At 47.6% G+C, this 14423-nt stretch overlaps 1 protein-coding gene across 2 annotated transcripts; it reads left to right on the top strand.

Moving 5' to 3' along the window:
- Positions 1–3583: 3583 nt before the first annotated feature.
- Positions 3584–12471, top strand: LOC119043493 (keratin, type II cytoskeletal 2 oral-like). Of its 2 annotated transcripts, XM_053662267.1 has the most exons (10): positions 3584–4150; positions 5414–5634; positions 7543–7603; positions 8304–8399; positions 8952–9116; positions 9225–9350; positions 9995–10215; positions 11587–11621; positions 12023–12220; positions 12350–12471. In XM_053662267.1, exons 1-10 carry the CDS (start codon positions 3584–3586, stop codon positions 12469–12471), a joined length of 1812 nt encoding a protein of 603 aa, XP_053518242.1. The 2 variants fall into 2 exon arrangements, with proteins under 2 accessions (XP_053518242.1, XP_053518241.1); XM_053662266.1 differs by having other exon boundaries at positions 12023–12471.
- Positions 12472–14423: the final 1952 nt, after the last annotated feature.

The raw sequence follows: 14423 nt of genomic DNA, 5'->3' as shown, positions 1-14423 counted from the left end.
ATGACTACTCATGATACCTCCACCTGCAGTTACATCTAAGGCTGCTTTTAAGCATTCTCACTGCAGTGAAGACCAGAGAACAATTTGGTTGGGGAAATAACTGCTTGGTGACAATTCTCCCTATTGTATAGAGGAGGAAAATAAGGATCCAGCATGCTCAGTCACCTGGCAACCTTCACACAGAAGGTTCTGGCAGGCGGGTGTGACTAGAACTCAGACTGTTGACAGCAGGCAGCCCATTCAGACGCCACTGCTCTAAAAGGTCCTGCAGTGAGTAAGAAAAATATTGCCAAGGATGCTAACTCTGGGTATTTCCAGAAGCTTCAGTCAACTGCTAAGAAAACAACTCCAACCAGCTAAAGAAGGTGATGCTTTGGCAGGCTTGGGAGATGTGGATTAGGGGAACCCAACCCAAACCGTGTTTTTATGATCTGCCCATTGCCTCTTTCCATCCCCCTTCTCCAGCATCTCTAGGGTGGCAGAAATGAGCCACACTTAGGAGGCTGCCACTGCTGAGTCAAGGGAGGGGAAGGGAATGGGAGATTCCGATGTCTGTCCTTTGTTTGTGTTGGGCTTTCACGTGAGGCTTCAGGGGAGCCTGGCTCAGTATTTTTCCCAGAAGGGGCATTTGATCTACTTTTAAAGGAATTTCAAAGAATATGAATAAAGACCTCAGCAACAGATATTGGCACTCAATTAATGGGTGGAATAAATGTCTCAAAGAAGAACCCAACACAGAACCCCCTTTGTGAATTGTCTGGATGGGTAATGTTTTTAAAAAAATTCCAAACAATTGTTGATGGACACTATTTAAATATCAAAACAATCCTACAGGTGGGGTAGAATCCTCATTTTTCACATAAGGGAAGAGCAGCTCAAAGAGGTCAAGGGCCTTGTCCAAGGTCACTACAGAGTGAGAGATAGATGAGGGATATGAACCCAATCTTCCAAGGTCCATGATGACAGGCTTCCTATTAGACCACAGTTACCTTATTCTTGTGTGGCATTTTGTAATTTTCAAATGACTTTCACTTGCATTTATCCTGTGAGGCTCACCACAAACCAATGAGGTAGGAAAGGATTTGACAGATCAGAACAGACTTATGTGTTAAATCAGCCCAAGGTCACCCAACCCAAATCCATCCCAGCAGAAGTTTTGCTCTCTGCTCTCTCAGCTTTCCTTCCTTCCCTCCCTCCCTCCTTCCTTCCTTCCTTCCTTCCTTCCTTCCTTCCTTCCTTCCTTCCTTCCTTCCTTCCTTCCTTCCCTCCCTCTTAGATTTCATTTATTTTTAGAGAGAGAGGAAGGGATGGAGAAATAGAGGGAGAGAAACATTGACTGGTTGCCTCTCATACATGCCCTGACTGGGGACTGAACCTGCAACCCGGGTATATGCCCTGACTGAGAATCGAACCAGCGACTCTTCACTTTGCGGGATGATGTCCAATCAACTGAGCGACACCAGTCAGGGCCCTAGCTTGGTTTTCTCACTCTCCACTTACACTCAGCTTCCTTTCTCTACCATCCTTTCATAAATTTCTCAGGGGTAGAAAGTCGTCTTGAGAACAGCTGAGGTCAGCCATAGTTATTCATTTCTCCCATGTCTTCAAATAGAGTACTAGCAATAGCTAACCATGCAGTTCTTACTACGTGTCAGGCACTGGACTGAACATTTTATATTGATGTAATGTGTTTAATGCTCACAATAACCCCACAACGTACCTGCTATTATCATTGCATTGTATAGTTGAGGAAACCCAGACACATAAAAGCTAGTAACTTGTTAAAGGTCAAAGAGCTAGTGAGTGGTGGAGCTGGGATTCCAACCTCTGGCCCTAGACAAACTGCCCAGCAGAGGCTTAGGACGTAGCTGCAGAGCAGTTAAAATTGCTTAACTTGGGGTTCTTGAGGGTCTTTTAGACTAATCCTCTGCCCCTGACTGCTGTGTCTAGAAACCATCTCTGAAAGATGGAATGCTTGCTGCTGATTCATCTGAAATTCTGGAGATATACTAACCACCTATTTCTGGAGGAGTCTAGAAATCACTCCCATTTATTCCTGTCACACCTTGTGAAGTCCCATACATAGATAACAACCTGAGGATTTGCCCTCGCTGTGTGTGGTGTGGTTGGGTGTGGAGGTGGGCTGCACTGGGGTGTGGGACAGTTGAGCTGTTGGAAGTGAGAGCAGTAATGTGTCACTGTGCCCACTCTACCACCAAGGGCTCTTCACTCCATCCCTTCTGACCCAGGTGAAACACTCATAGTCTAAACCAGGGCTTCCCCGATTTCCCTGGTCATAAGGATTACCTGGAGGGCTCATTAAAAATAGAGACACTCAAGCCCTTTCTCTGAAGATTTTCCTTCCATAAAACTGGGGTGGGACCTGGGTCTAGATATTTATAGTCTTAGATACTGGTCATCAGTGAGTTAACACATGTTTGTGTTGTGCTTACCCTATGCAAGAAGCTGGGGATTCAGAATGAGTAGGATTCAAATTCTTCCTTCAAACGAGCTCAGGGCCTGGAGGGATACTGACAAATAAATGGATAAGTATACATTAACTCAGGGCCATGGTGGGAAAAGTACAGGATATGGTGGGAAAATAGGGAGGGGTATCTAACTCAGACAAGGTGGCAAAGGGGATAGCAAATCCTAAAGCCCCCAGATCTGACACAGCTCATGCTCTCATCTTAAGATGAGTGGGGTTTTGAGCTGACGCCACCAGCAAGCTGGAGGATGTCCATATTCTGTCTTCTCTTGCTTCTGGATCCGGAATCACTTGCTGTTGGTCCAGGATGGTAGTGAAAGGGTTTGGTCTGAAACTCTTCCTTGCCCATGTCTCCTCCTTCTTCCCAAGCCTCACACTTGTTGCTTCATATATGGCCCTCGCTTTTCTTATGGGTCAGACATTTTATCTCCACGTTTGTTTCCCTGAGCAGCATTGCTCAGCCCAAATGGCAGGTTAGCTTAAACAGATGCCTGTGCCTCAGGTGACGCCAGAGTGTACCCTGTGGGGGTCAGTGTGCTTTCCACCCCACTCCCCCCACCCCAAGTCCTCCTCTGGATAGTTCTCTGAAGAGGTGGACACAGATGATATGTCACTGGGTTGTGGCAATCTGGCATTGCAGAAAGGGACTGAGTCCACCCGAAAGAAGTGGTCTCATACTCACCACTGTGTAATGAAGCTCAGTGGCTCCTAATCTCCTGGTGTTAAAACCCAATTCTGCCTGCTGGATCAGGTGCTGTTTGAGTTCCCTGGGACCCCTGAGGAAATCACTTGAAGGGAGGGTGGAGAGCTCTAGTCTTTTGTCAACTAAGGGAAGTTTAGGTGATTAAGCTAAGAAAGAAAAATCATTTTGGTACAGAGGATTATTTTTGAGGTGTGTTGAGAACTTAGAAATAACTTACTGACTAGAAGGCAAGCCAAACCCAAGATGACTCTCAGCTAATTGCTGGCCTCTCCTCCTGCCAAGCCAAACTGCTACATATATAAAGGCCAGTCTCCTCTGTTGTCCCCATGCTCTGTCTTCTTTCCTCTCAGCTCTTGCTAAGTGATTATTGCTCACCTCCAAGTTCTGTCACCATGAAGAGACAAGTCTCCATGAAATCCTCCGGTGGCGGGATCCGGGGCTTCTCTGGCCATTCTGCTGTAGTCTCTGGCAGCAGCAAGATAAGCAGTGTGTCCCACTCTGGGGGAGCTGGTGGAGGAGCCTGTGGATTCCAGAGTGGGGCAGGTGGCTTTGGCAGTCGTAGCCTCTACAACCTGGGTGGCAACAAGAGCATCTCCATCAGCGTGGCTGGTGGCTCCCTGGCTGGTGGCTTTAGGGGAGGACGTAGCAGCTGCAGCCGTGGCTTTGGAGGTGGCTATGGAGGTGGCTTTGGTGGTGGCTTTGGCAAAGGAATGGGAGGTGGTTTTGGAGGAGCTGGTGGCTTTGGAGGGGCTGGTGGATTTTGTGGTTCTGGTGGCTTTGGTGGGTCTGGTGGCTTTGGTCCTGGTGGCTTCCCTGGGGGAATCCAGGAAGTAACTGTCAACCAGAGTCTCCTACAGCCCCTCAATGTGGAGATTGACCCCCAGATTGGGCAAGTCAAGGCCCAGGAGCTGGAGCAGATAAAGACCCTCAATAACAAATTCGCTTCCTTTATTGACAAGGTAAGGAAAAAGTCCAGAGCTGTTGTAGAAGGTTTGTGCCATCCAGAGGGCTGGTGCAGAGAGATGCCATTGGGATCTGCCAGGCTTAAAGGCAGGGGTGTGATATCTTGTCCTGGCTCTGCCTTGGCTCCTACAAGTCTGTAAGCCTGCCTTTCTTGCTCTTTGGGCCTTGTTTTCCCAGCTATGAAGTAAGAAAAGGATTCTGGTTTCTGGTTTTCTACTAGTGATCAGACCAGGAAATATGAAGTGAGGGTCCAAACATACTCTTAGCTCTTGTTAAAAATAGGGTATTAGCCATGACACGATTTCAGCTAATTTTCAATTATTCTATTTTTTTTAAAGATTTTACTTATTTATCTTTAGAGGGGAAGGGAAGGAGAGAGGGAGAGAAATATCAATGTATGGTTGCCTCTCATGTGTCCCCTGCTGGGAACTGGCCTGCAACCCAGGCACGTGCCCTGACTGGGAATCGAACCTGGATCTTTTGGTTTGCAGGCCCACACTCAATCCACTAAGCTACACCAGCCAGGCTCAATTACTCTTGAAAAGCAATTGCTTGATAATCTAAACTAGCTGGAAATTAAGCTTGCACTAATAGAAATCTTGAGACTGCCTCTCAATGATGAGTATTGGCAACAGACTTACCTTCTGAGTGGTGCTGGGCATCAGCCACTATTAAATTAAGGGGTCTGTGCTGGGACAGGGAAGGGTGATCCAGGCGATGAACCTGGGTTAGGGAGGTAACCCTAGATTGCCTGTAGGCAGGTAACTGAAAGGGGAAACAACTAGAGAAAATCTGAAACAACCTCAGAAAAGTTAGACTTCATTCACTGTTTTTACTACCTGTATAGAGGGGAACAAGTTTTCAATGAGAAATAACTTTATTTAGGCTGCTCTCTGTTGATTGTATTTTGGATCCTGATAGACTTGGGAAGTGCTTGGTTTGACTCTTGCTTTGTCACTTAGTGACAGGGAATCTAATTAAGCTCTTTGAGCCTTAGTTTCCTTATCTACAAAATGAGGATAATAACACCTCCCATATAGGTGGTTGTGAGAATTAAATGAGATAGAAAACGTGAAAATAGGTATAGAGCAGGCACTTAACATATTCTAACTCTCCCTTTTAAAAATCTTTATCCTTTTCAAATTCCAAATAAATAAACAAATACCTTCAACAAGCAACATAACAACAACAACTAACAGGGGCTATTGCAATTTAAAAAACTGGATTCATATCCCACATTTCTGCCCTTTGGGATGCAGGTGCGGTTCCTGGAACAGCAGAACAAGGTCCTGGAGACCAAATGGAATCTGCTTCAGCAGCAGGGCCGGGGTTCTGGCTCAGGCCCCAACAACCTGGAGCATTTCTTTGAATCCTACATCAGCTTCCTGCGCAGGCAGCTGGATTTGGCTCTGGGGGAGAGGGGGAACCTGGAAGGAGAGCTGAAGAACATGCAGAACCTGGTGGAAGACTTCAAAAAGAAGTAAGGGCCCCAACTGGGCAGCTTCCACTGCTGGGGGATTAGCAAGGAGGTGTGGCCCCATTTTGGAATTTTAACTTTTCCTGACTACACATTCAATCAATACTCTTGGGCAGATTTATTGAGGGAAGCTTGACCAAGTGGAAGATGGTGAGATGGTGGGGACAGGGACTTCTAGGAGGCTGATTATGAGACGGTTTTTCGGATGTCAGGCAGGTCTCCTCGTAGGCCAGCCCAGATGGACAGGAGAGCCTCCCAGAGTTTGGAGCCCTTTAGGATGGGGAGCCCTGGATATAAAGTGTATTCCTAGATACACTTTACTGTATCTAGGAATCCTCTCAGAAGTTTGTAAAAAATGCACATTCCTGTGCTCCAGTCCTAGACACCCTGAGTCAGTGGATGTGGGCAGGTCCCAGAAGTCTGAGCACCTCACAGCTCCCCAGGGATTCTGGGCAGACAGTCCAGGCCCCACTTTGTAAAGCACTCATTCAATGTGGCCAGTGCAATATCCTTTCTGCAGCTTCAGCTTCCTCATGTATGTTTGGTGCTGTAGTGACACCCTCTGAGTCTGTGAGAGGTAAAGGGGCCTCTCAAGTGAGGAAGGAGCTCCAGACATCCTCGGAGGTCAGGACCTACAGAGGTAGGCACCCCTGCTCAGGGGAAGCCTCCTTCTAATTCAACTGTATGAACCTGGTGGACACCCATCTGTGGCAGGCTCCACGCTGGGTGCTGGGAATCCAGTAGTCACTCATATTTCTCATTGCCCAGAAACCTCCTTTTTCCTGGAATCATCCTGGTCTTTAATCCTCATGAAATCCAAACTCTTGGTAGGATATTTTAATTATTAACAGGCATGAACTCATAACTTTGATGCATTCAGAAGACACAAGTTCATTCTTATCCCAAATTCCTATAAGAAGCAACTCTAATTAATGAAAAGAGAAACAGAAACACCCACGCGGGACAAATACCTCTCCGAGCCTCAAATGCGCACATTGTGCTTTGTGGAGTCTGTCAGAGTGGGGCAAGTCGCTGGGCTCCTCGAAGTCTTCTGCCGCCCTGCCTGACCTCGGCCTGTCACTGGGACTTGGAGGAGGGTGAGGCAGTGACCAGAGCTCTGAAAGGCCTCTAGGCAGAACTGGCTGAATACATTTTTGGGCTCAGTGCAAAATGGCAATGCAGGGTCCTTGTTAAAAAAATTACGAATTTCAAGACCCTATGCACCCCAATGTTCATAGCAACACAATTTACAATAGCCAAGAGCTGGAAGCAACCTGGGTGCCCATCAGTAAATGAATGAATCCAAAAACTATGGTACATTTACACAATGGAATTTTATGCAGCAGAAAGAAAGAAGGAGCTCCTACCCTTTGCAACAGCTTGGATGGAACTGGAAAGCATTATGCTGAGTGAAATAAGCCAGGTGGCGAAAGACAAATACCATATGATCTCACCTTTAACAGGAAGCGAAACAACAAAACAAACAAGCAAGAAAAATAAAAACAATGACACTGAAATGGAGAACAGGGGGACAGTGACCAAAGGGGAGAGGGGAGGCAATTTCAGGGAGAAAAAAGGAAGGATTTACAGGAACTAGTATAAAGGACACATGGACAACAACTAAGGGGGGTGGAAATGGGAGGGAGGTGGGGGGTAGAGGGGGGTGGGCTGGGATGGGAGTAAAAGACAGAATACTGTAGTTGAAAAATAATTAAATAAAAAAAGAAAGAAATTATAAAAAAAAAAGATCCTTCCAGCAGAGCACTAAACCGAGTATGAGGACCTCCTGAGCCCAGGGCCCTGTGTAGCTGGTCCTGTCTCTGAGTGAGGACATTCTGCATGAGTGCTTGAGATCCTCGCCTTCTTAAAACAAAAACTTCTGAAACAGTGTATGGCCCCCTTCTGTCCCAGGTATGAAGATGAGATCAACAAACGCACTGCGGCAGAGAATGAGTTTGTGGGACTCAAGAAGGTAAGTGAGCTGGGACGGGCAGGCCAATGCTCCCTTTCTGGGCACTGCCACTGCCACATGGGCAGGGGCAGAGTCAGCTCTCGGGCACAGTGACCCTATGCCCTGTGTAGGGCTTATGGTTTTCCTCGTATTTTTGGAAATGAGGTGGAAAAAGAAGCTACTCTGAGTACATACTGGTGGGGAAGATATTTTACAATAGGAATTACGAGCTGATTAGTGCAGCCAACTAATAATGAACATTTTTTGTATAGCATTAATCAAGGATTTCAGCCTACAAATGTACTCAGATGTTATTAACAGCAACAGCCCATAAAGACTCATTGCTTGTTTAAATCAGTTACCATACAGATGAAATAATGAGAATACCTCTATTTCTATTCAGGAGGGTAGGTTTTGGTACTTTATAACCAAAGTCATATGTTAGATAAATGTTTTTTTCTACCCTTATGCCATACCTGGCTGATATGGTTTACAGTTTGTTACAGCATTGGAGTTTGACTGGTCAAAGCAGTGAAAAGAAAACCACCTTCTCTTTCTTTTAAAAGGCAAAGTGAGAAGTCACAATAGAGGAGGGGTGGGCGAGGGACAAAGGGGAGAGGTGGAGACAGGAACGAGCTGAGGAACGAGCTGAGCCACGAGCGGCAGCGGAGCAGAGGCTCACTCTTCTGGCTTTCTGACCAGCCTTCCCCCCCACCCCCAGGACGTGGATGCAGCCTACATGAACAAGGTGGAGCTGCAGGCCAAGGCGGACTCCCTGACAGATGAGATCAACTTCCTGAGGACCCTCTATGAGATGGTGATTCCTTGCCTTGCCAAGTTCCAGAGGCCTTCTGTCTGCATCTCCCCAAACATGTTTTTCAAGTGTGACTTTAGGGAACAGTCAAGTGGCAGAACACACACAAAAGCATCGACAGGGCTCAGAACTCAGCTTTGACCCATCCAGGAAATGCTGACTTAGCTCCCTCAGCCTGCATGGTTCCTCTCCATCTTCTTTACTTTCCCATTTTGTTCTACACCTTCCCTCCAGCTCCAATATGAGTATCACAGCTAGCTCCTTTGGAGTGCTTCTCCCTACTGCAGTCCCATGGAAATCCATGCACTATGCTACTGGCTGATGCTTGCAGGCTGACACCCGATTGCATTTGTGCATTTCCTTTTCCTTTAGCTTTGTTGTCTGGCATCCGTTAGTCTGTAGCCAGGCCTGAAATGCAAGGTTATTATTCTAATTGTCCCAATCCTGGCCCCATCACTGCAATATCTCTGCTGATCAAAGATTCTTAAACTTTTTCATTCCCAACCTCCTCTGAGGCCAGGGAATAGTGAAGATGACCATCCATGTTTTCCACAGGAGCTGTCCCAGATGCAGAGTCATGTTAGTGACACATCTGTGGTCCTCTCCATGGACAACAACCGTGACCTGGACCTGAACAGCATCATTGCTGAGGTCAAGGCCCAGTACGAGGAGATTGCCCAGAGGAGCAAGGCTGAGGCCGAGGCCCTGTACCAGACCAAGGTGGGAGCCCTTTCCTTTCCTTACACTCTAGTTTTAGGTCCTGCTGACCTTTATCAAAAATGCTCCCACACTTTGCAAAACCATGTTGATTGGTTTCTCCTCTGTTAGCTTGGGGAGCTGCAGACCACGGCTGGCAGACATGGGGATGACCTGAAGAACACCAAGACCGAGATCATGGAGCTCAATAGGATGATCCAGAGGCTGCGGGCTGAGATGGAGAGTGTCAAGAAGCAGGTGGGTCTGGGGTAAATGGAGGGACCCTGGATGTCTTCTGGGCCCTGGGGAGAAGGAGAAGCAATGGATGGCTCTCTGCCACATGCTTTCTCTGTCCTTTCATGGTGTCACATGTGGGATAGCACAGTCTCTGGGACATTCTGTTTCTCCAGATGGTCCTCCTGGAGGCTGGGCTTCTTGATGCTTCCCTAAGGAGAGATGGTTGCCCATCCTGTTTGACCCAGCAAATCTTGCAGCTGGAGGAGTGCCCTTAAACACTCAGCCCTCAGCAAAATCTGCCCTCAGTGAGCTATTAGTCATGTACTTCACATAACCTTCTTGGCTACTTTGTATTTCTGGAATAAAGTGATTAGGCAAGGGAGGTTTTAAACAGCCTTACAAAAAAGAACTACTTACCAGACCACTACTACTTTTACCAGCAAATAAGCATTCCTTTTATTGATGAGACGTGAATCGATTTGAATGGCCCAAAGATGAGTGAACCACTTGCAAAACTGACTTCTGTTTTCTGAACATGCTCCATTGACTTTCTAAGGAAGGGAATGAAGAGATGCTGGATAGGGAAGAGACCTTTTCTGAGTAAGGATCAGGTGCATGTTTCTGGGTCACTATGCTAATTGACCTCCAATTTCTCTCTGCCTCAGAATGGCAACCTTCAGGCTGCCATTGCTGATGCTGAGCAGCGTGGGGAGATGGCCCTCAAGGATGCCAATGCCAAGCTCCAAGAGCTGCAGGCTGCCCTACAGAAGGCCAAGGATGACCTGGCCCGGCTGCTGCGTGACTACCAGGAGCTCATGAATGTCAAGCTGGCCCTGGATGTGGAGATCGCCACCTACCGCAAGCTGTTGGAGGGCGAGGAGTGCAGGTGAGGGGTGGTGGGGTCAGTATTCTCCAGATATAACTTTAAAGTGACATTTGATAATGAAGAAAGAGGGCAAGATGAGAAGAAGACAACTTAGACAAGGAGCAAGAAATCTGAATGACAGTGTTTAGCATTCAGGCTCCATTGTTTTTTGTTAATCAAGATCATCCAACTTGCCACCTTACCTTTGGACATCAATATTGTATCACATACCTCTGTTGAGCCTTACTGTGTGTGATGCATAAGAAAAGTGCTTTGGGGTTATGAAAAAATGATAGTGCTGTCCACTGGAACTTTCTGAGATGACAGAAATGTTCTGTGTCTGTGCTGTCCAATACAATAGCCATTAGCCATTTGAACACTTGAAACCGAGTTTTATATTTGATTTAACTTTAAGAAATTTAAATAGCCTTATGTGGCTGGTAGTTACTGCATGGACAGCTCAGTATAGACAACCCTGCAGCCACCCACCCCTGAGCCTGAGTCCATATGAGGAGGTGGATGATACATAAATACTCTAGCAAAACAGCACACTGACGAGTAGCAGGTGAGGGCTTAGTGAGTGGATATCAAATGCCAAAGGCATATCAAGCACTGAGAGATCCTTCTGCTGACCAGCTCTGCATGCAGCCTATGTTCATAGCCTCTGTCCCTAGGCAGCTCCCAGTCTGATGAAGAAAGCAAAACTCAAGTGTGAGAAGAAAACTTAAGGATTCCTTATGAATCCCCATGAAGAGGAGCGAGAGTGGAGATGGTGCTCCCTGTACTGGGACCCCTGTGGGGCTGCACGGGCATGGTGGGCTGACACATTCCATGTCTGCTCAGATGGGGCTGTGCCTGCTCCACAAACAACAACAGGGCATGGAGACATGGGCAGTGTGGGAAGGGCATTTTCACACTCATCATATGTTGAGTGTCAGCTCTTTGCACATTTTACTCACCTTGAATGACTATTATCATCACCACCCTCACTGCATCAGGAAGGCTTATTGAAAGAGGGAAGTCGAATAAGAAAGCCAGGAATGGGTGAAGAAAGAGGGGAAGGAGGGAAGACTGTGTCAGCAGCGGAGGAGAGGCGAGACTGGGCTAATCAAGTGGGCTTTGCCTGAAATACATAATCTTGGGAACGAAGGGAAAGAAGATGAGAGATGGAGGGTGGCTGGTTGATTTTCTGGACATCTCAAGGTCCTGAAGTAGCACATTTCCTGGGGAGGTCTGGTCATGGTAATGGACTTGGCATAGCCTTCCTTCCCCCTGGGAGCTTGACCCCTAGTTGGGCAAATGGGAGAATGTGGCTCCTGAAGTTATGAACCCTCAGCAGTTTGGCTAATGACTCTTTGTAGAAATAATCCATTTCTCCTCTTCTTTTTTTAGGATGTCTGGAGAGTGTCAGAGTGCTGTAAGCATTTGTAAGTAGCCCTTCAGAAACCTTCTCCTGGGTTGTGAAAAGGGGAATTAGAAACATCCTCCCCAACCTTCAGGCAGGAGAACCTGACCCCTGCAAGTAGGCTGGGCCACCAAACGGTATCTAGGGTCTCAGGCCATGGCCACACTCTGTCCCTAGAGTGAACTGGCAAACCCCTGTGGTCTTGGGGAGTTCCCTAGGTTGGAGAACCAGAAATTTCTGTGGATACTGCTGGCTCCTGTTTTTGGAAAAGGGCACCAGAAGGTCAGGCTTACTTTTTTTTTTTAAATCAACTGAGGTCTCAGAGAAGTTGGGTATCTTTCTCTAAGTCACACAACCAAGTAGGGTGGAGCTGAGATATAGACTTAGGTCATTAGCTTGAATTGAGTGCTTATTCTCCTGTAGCAGTGATCAACAACGTTACCAGCACGAGCAGCAGGTCTGGTGGAAACTTCGGATCCTTCGGAGGGGTCAGTGGCAGCAGCAGCAGTAGCTACAGAGACAGCAGCAGCGATGGCGGCAGCAGAGGAAGCAGCGGTGGCTACAGAGGAGGAAGTGGTGGCAGCAGCAGCCGCAGCTCTGGGGGCTACCAGAGCGGCAGCAGTGGGGGCTACCAAGGTGGCAGCACTGGGGGCTACCAGGGTGGCAGCAGTGGGGGCTACCAGGGTGGCAGCAGTGGGGGCTACCAGGGTGGCAGCAGTGGGGACTACCAGGGCGGCAGCAGTGGGAGAGGTAGCAGCTCTGTGAGCCAGAGTGGAATTGGCTCCAGCTCTGGTGGCCGGTCTAGTGGTGGAGGCAGCTCCAGCATGCACTTCTCCCAGACCACCAGCTCTGGCCAGTACAGCTCCAAGTAATCCTTCAGGGCCAAATCTCCATGCCCACCTTCTTTTCTCTCAGCTTGCAACAGTACTTCCCACTCTCTGCTTAGAGTAAACAGATGCCAACTGCAACCTTGCTTTTCTTCAAGTTCCCTGGAGAATGGGCTGAACTTCTTCCTGACTCTTCCATGCCCAAGATGTCTCCTAGGCCAGGGAGGGCCTGCTGCTATTCTGGGATGATGTCCCTAGGTCTGACCTTGTGATGGCCCCTGATTTTGGACAGCAGTGCTTGAGCCACAACCAGTGTGGACCTTCCCAGGCTGGCTTGTTCCCTTCTGGCTTATCTCTTGCTCTGACTGGGGGTTGATGGTCTGAAGCTGGCATGTTTCAGCCGGGCGCTTGGACTCTTGGTTCCCAGAGTGTCTTTTCACATATTGACTCACCTCTGTCCCATTAATTTCCTTAGTTGTGGATCCCCTGGTGATGATTATATTACACTTTCTCTTCTCAATAAATTGCACTGTATTTCACATTTTGGTATTTGACTTTCATTCAAGGAGTCACAGAATAAACTGAGGCATAAGAGTGGAGGAAAATCAGGTGTGGGTGGTGGTCTTTCAGAAGTTTGATAGTGAGTATAAGGACGCTGAATTGTCTTGGCTTCTCCTTTATCCATGTAGTTATGTTTCTTGGGATAGGTCTGCCCAAGATTACTTAATGTCAAGGGGTCTCCCCACAAAATGTTCTTCTCGTCCATCTTCCCCCACCCCCTGCCCCTGAGTCTGGGCAGGCCTCTGTGATCCAGCCTTGGAAGAAGAGAGTTTTGCATTTCATCAAGTCACCACTGGGACTTTGGCTCCTTTGCTCCACTTTCACGCCAGCCAGACAGAGCAAATTTTCTTTCTGCAAGTGGAGCTCCTGGGACCTGAAAGGGCCAGGCTCTGAGCCAATTAAAAAAGACAAAGGAATGAACAAATGAAGAGCAAATACTGCCTTTATTAACAAAGCAGATATTGGAGAGCATGGCTTATGCTTTGGTGGAATGCGTTTCCTGTTATAGGACCTCAGGATTAGGCCAGGTTTCCCCACAGGCAGAGGCAGCATAGGGCCATGATGGTGTTCTCTGTCAGGCCTCCCATGGTAGATGGGAGAGTAGAACACAAGCTTGTTGTAGACAGCCAGATCCTAAGAGATGGAGGGGCAAAGCTATGCAAGCCTGGTTCTCCTTTCCAAGCTCACTCATTAGGAAAGGGGGAGGGCAAGAGTGCAGCCCTAGTAAAGTTCATTCTAGAGGGATGTAAAATTAGAAATGGGGAAGATGCATGCATACCTGACCGTTCACTGACATTTCCCAGCTGTCCTCAGAAGGCTGAAGCCCGGGGTAATGGGACAGCCAGCGAAGGTTTGTAAGTCATGGTAGATGGTACCATTAGCCCCCTTCTCCTCAGAAGTCACATCAGAGCTTGACTCATGACAGGGCAAATGTACATTTGTCTGATAGTTCAAGAAGAGTGCCAGGACCTGGCCTCCTGTTCTTGAGTTTTAACTGATCTCCTAAACTCATCTAATCTGATCTCCAAAGTACAGCAGCCCTGGTCTCAAGAATTGGAGAAAGAGTTATTTTAAATTTCCTATTCTTCAGAGTTCAATACGTACTTGCCCATCTTTTCAAGGTCTATAGACAGGAAGTAGCCTTCTTTCCCATTTACACTTGGCATAGCTCTGGATACTTGGCGCAGCTCTGGGTACAATCCAGGGCAAGGCAGGCTGTTCTGGATTGTTGCTCTTGTGGCTTTTTAGAGACATTACCAGAAAAGCCACCAATTCCTAGGAAAATATCCCAGATGCTCCATGTGTTGCCTAACTTAGTGGGAAGAGACTGACTGTCCCAGATTAACCCAGCTTCTCATTAGACTGAAGCAGCAGGGTTTGGGGATGTCTGCACAGTCTCTTTGTCCATCTGGTGTATGTGTGGAAAGCTGGGTCCT

Source organism: Artibeus jamaicensis, unplaced genomic scaffold (genome assembly GCF_021234435.1).
Source record: "Artibeus jamaicensis isolate MK-2021 breed Jamaican fruit bat unplaced genomic scaffold, CSHL_Jam_final contig_233, whole genome shotgun sequence".
Taxonomy (NCBI): Eukaryota; Metazoa; Chordata; class Mammalia; order Chiroptera; family Phyllostomidae; genus Artibeus; species Artibeus jamaicensis.
The sequence above is the reverse complement of the archived record's forward strand: the minus strand, read 5'-3'. Positions and strand labels throughout refer to the sequence as shown.

What these genes read in the sequence shown, in the direction of transcription:
- LOC119043493 (XM_053662266.1), top strand. Translation starts at nt 3,584, where the DNA reads ATGAAGAGACAAGTCTCCATGAAATCCTCCGGTGGCGGGATCCGGGGC. An exon ending in TGGAGAGTGTCAAGAAGCAG is followed by an intron (nt 9,351 to 9,994) that starts GTGGGTCTGGGG and finishes TCTCTGCCTCAG; the next exon opens with AATGGCAACCTTCAGGCTGC. An exon ending in TCAGAGTGCTGTAAGCATTT is followed by an intron (nt 11,622 to 12,022) that starts GTAAGTAGCCCT and finishes ATTCTCCTGTAG; the next exon opens with CAGTGATCAACAACGTTACC.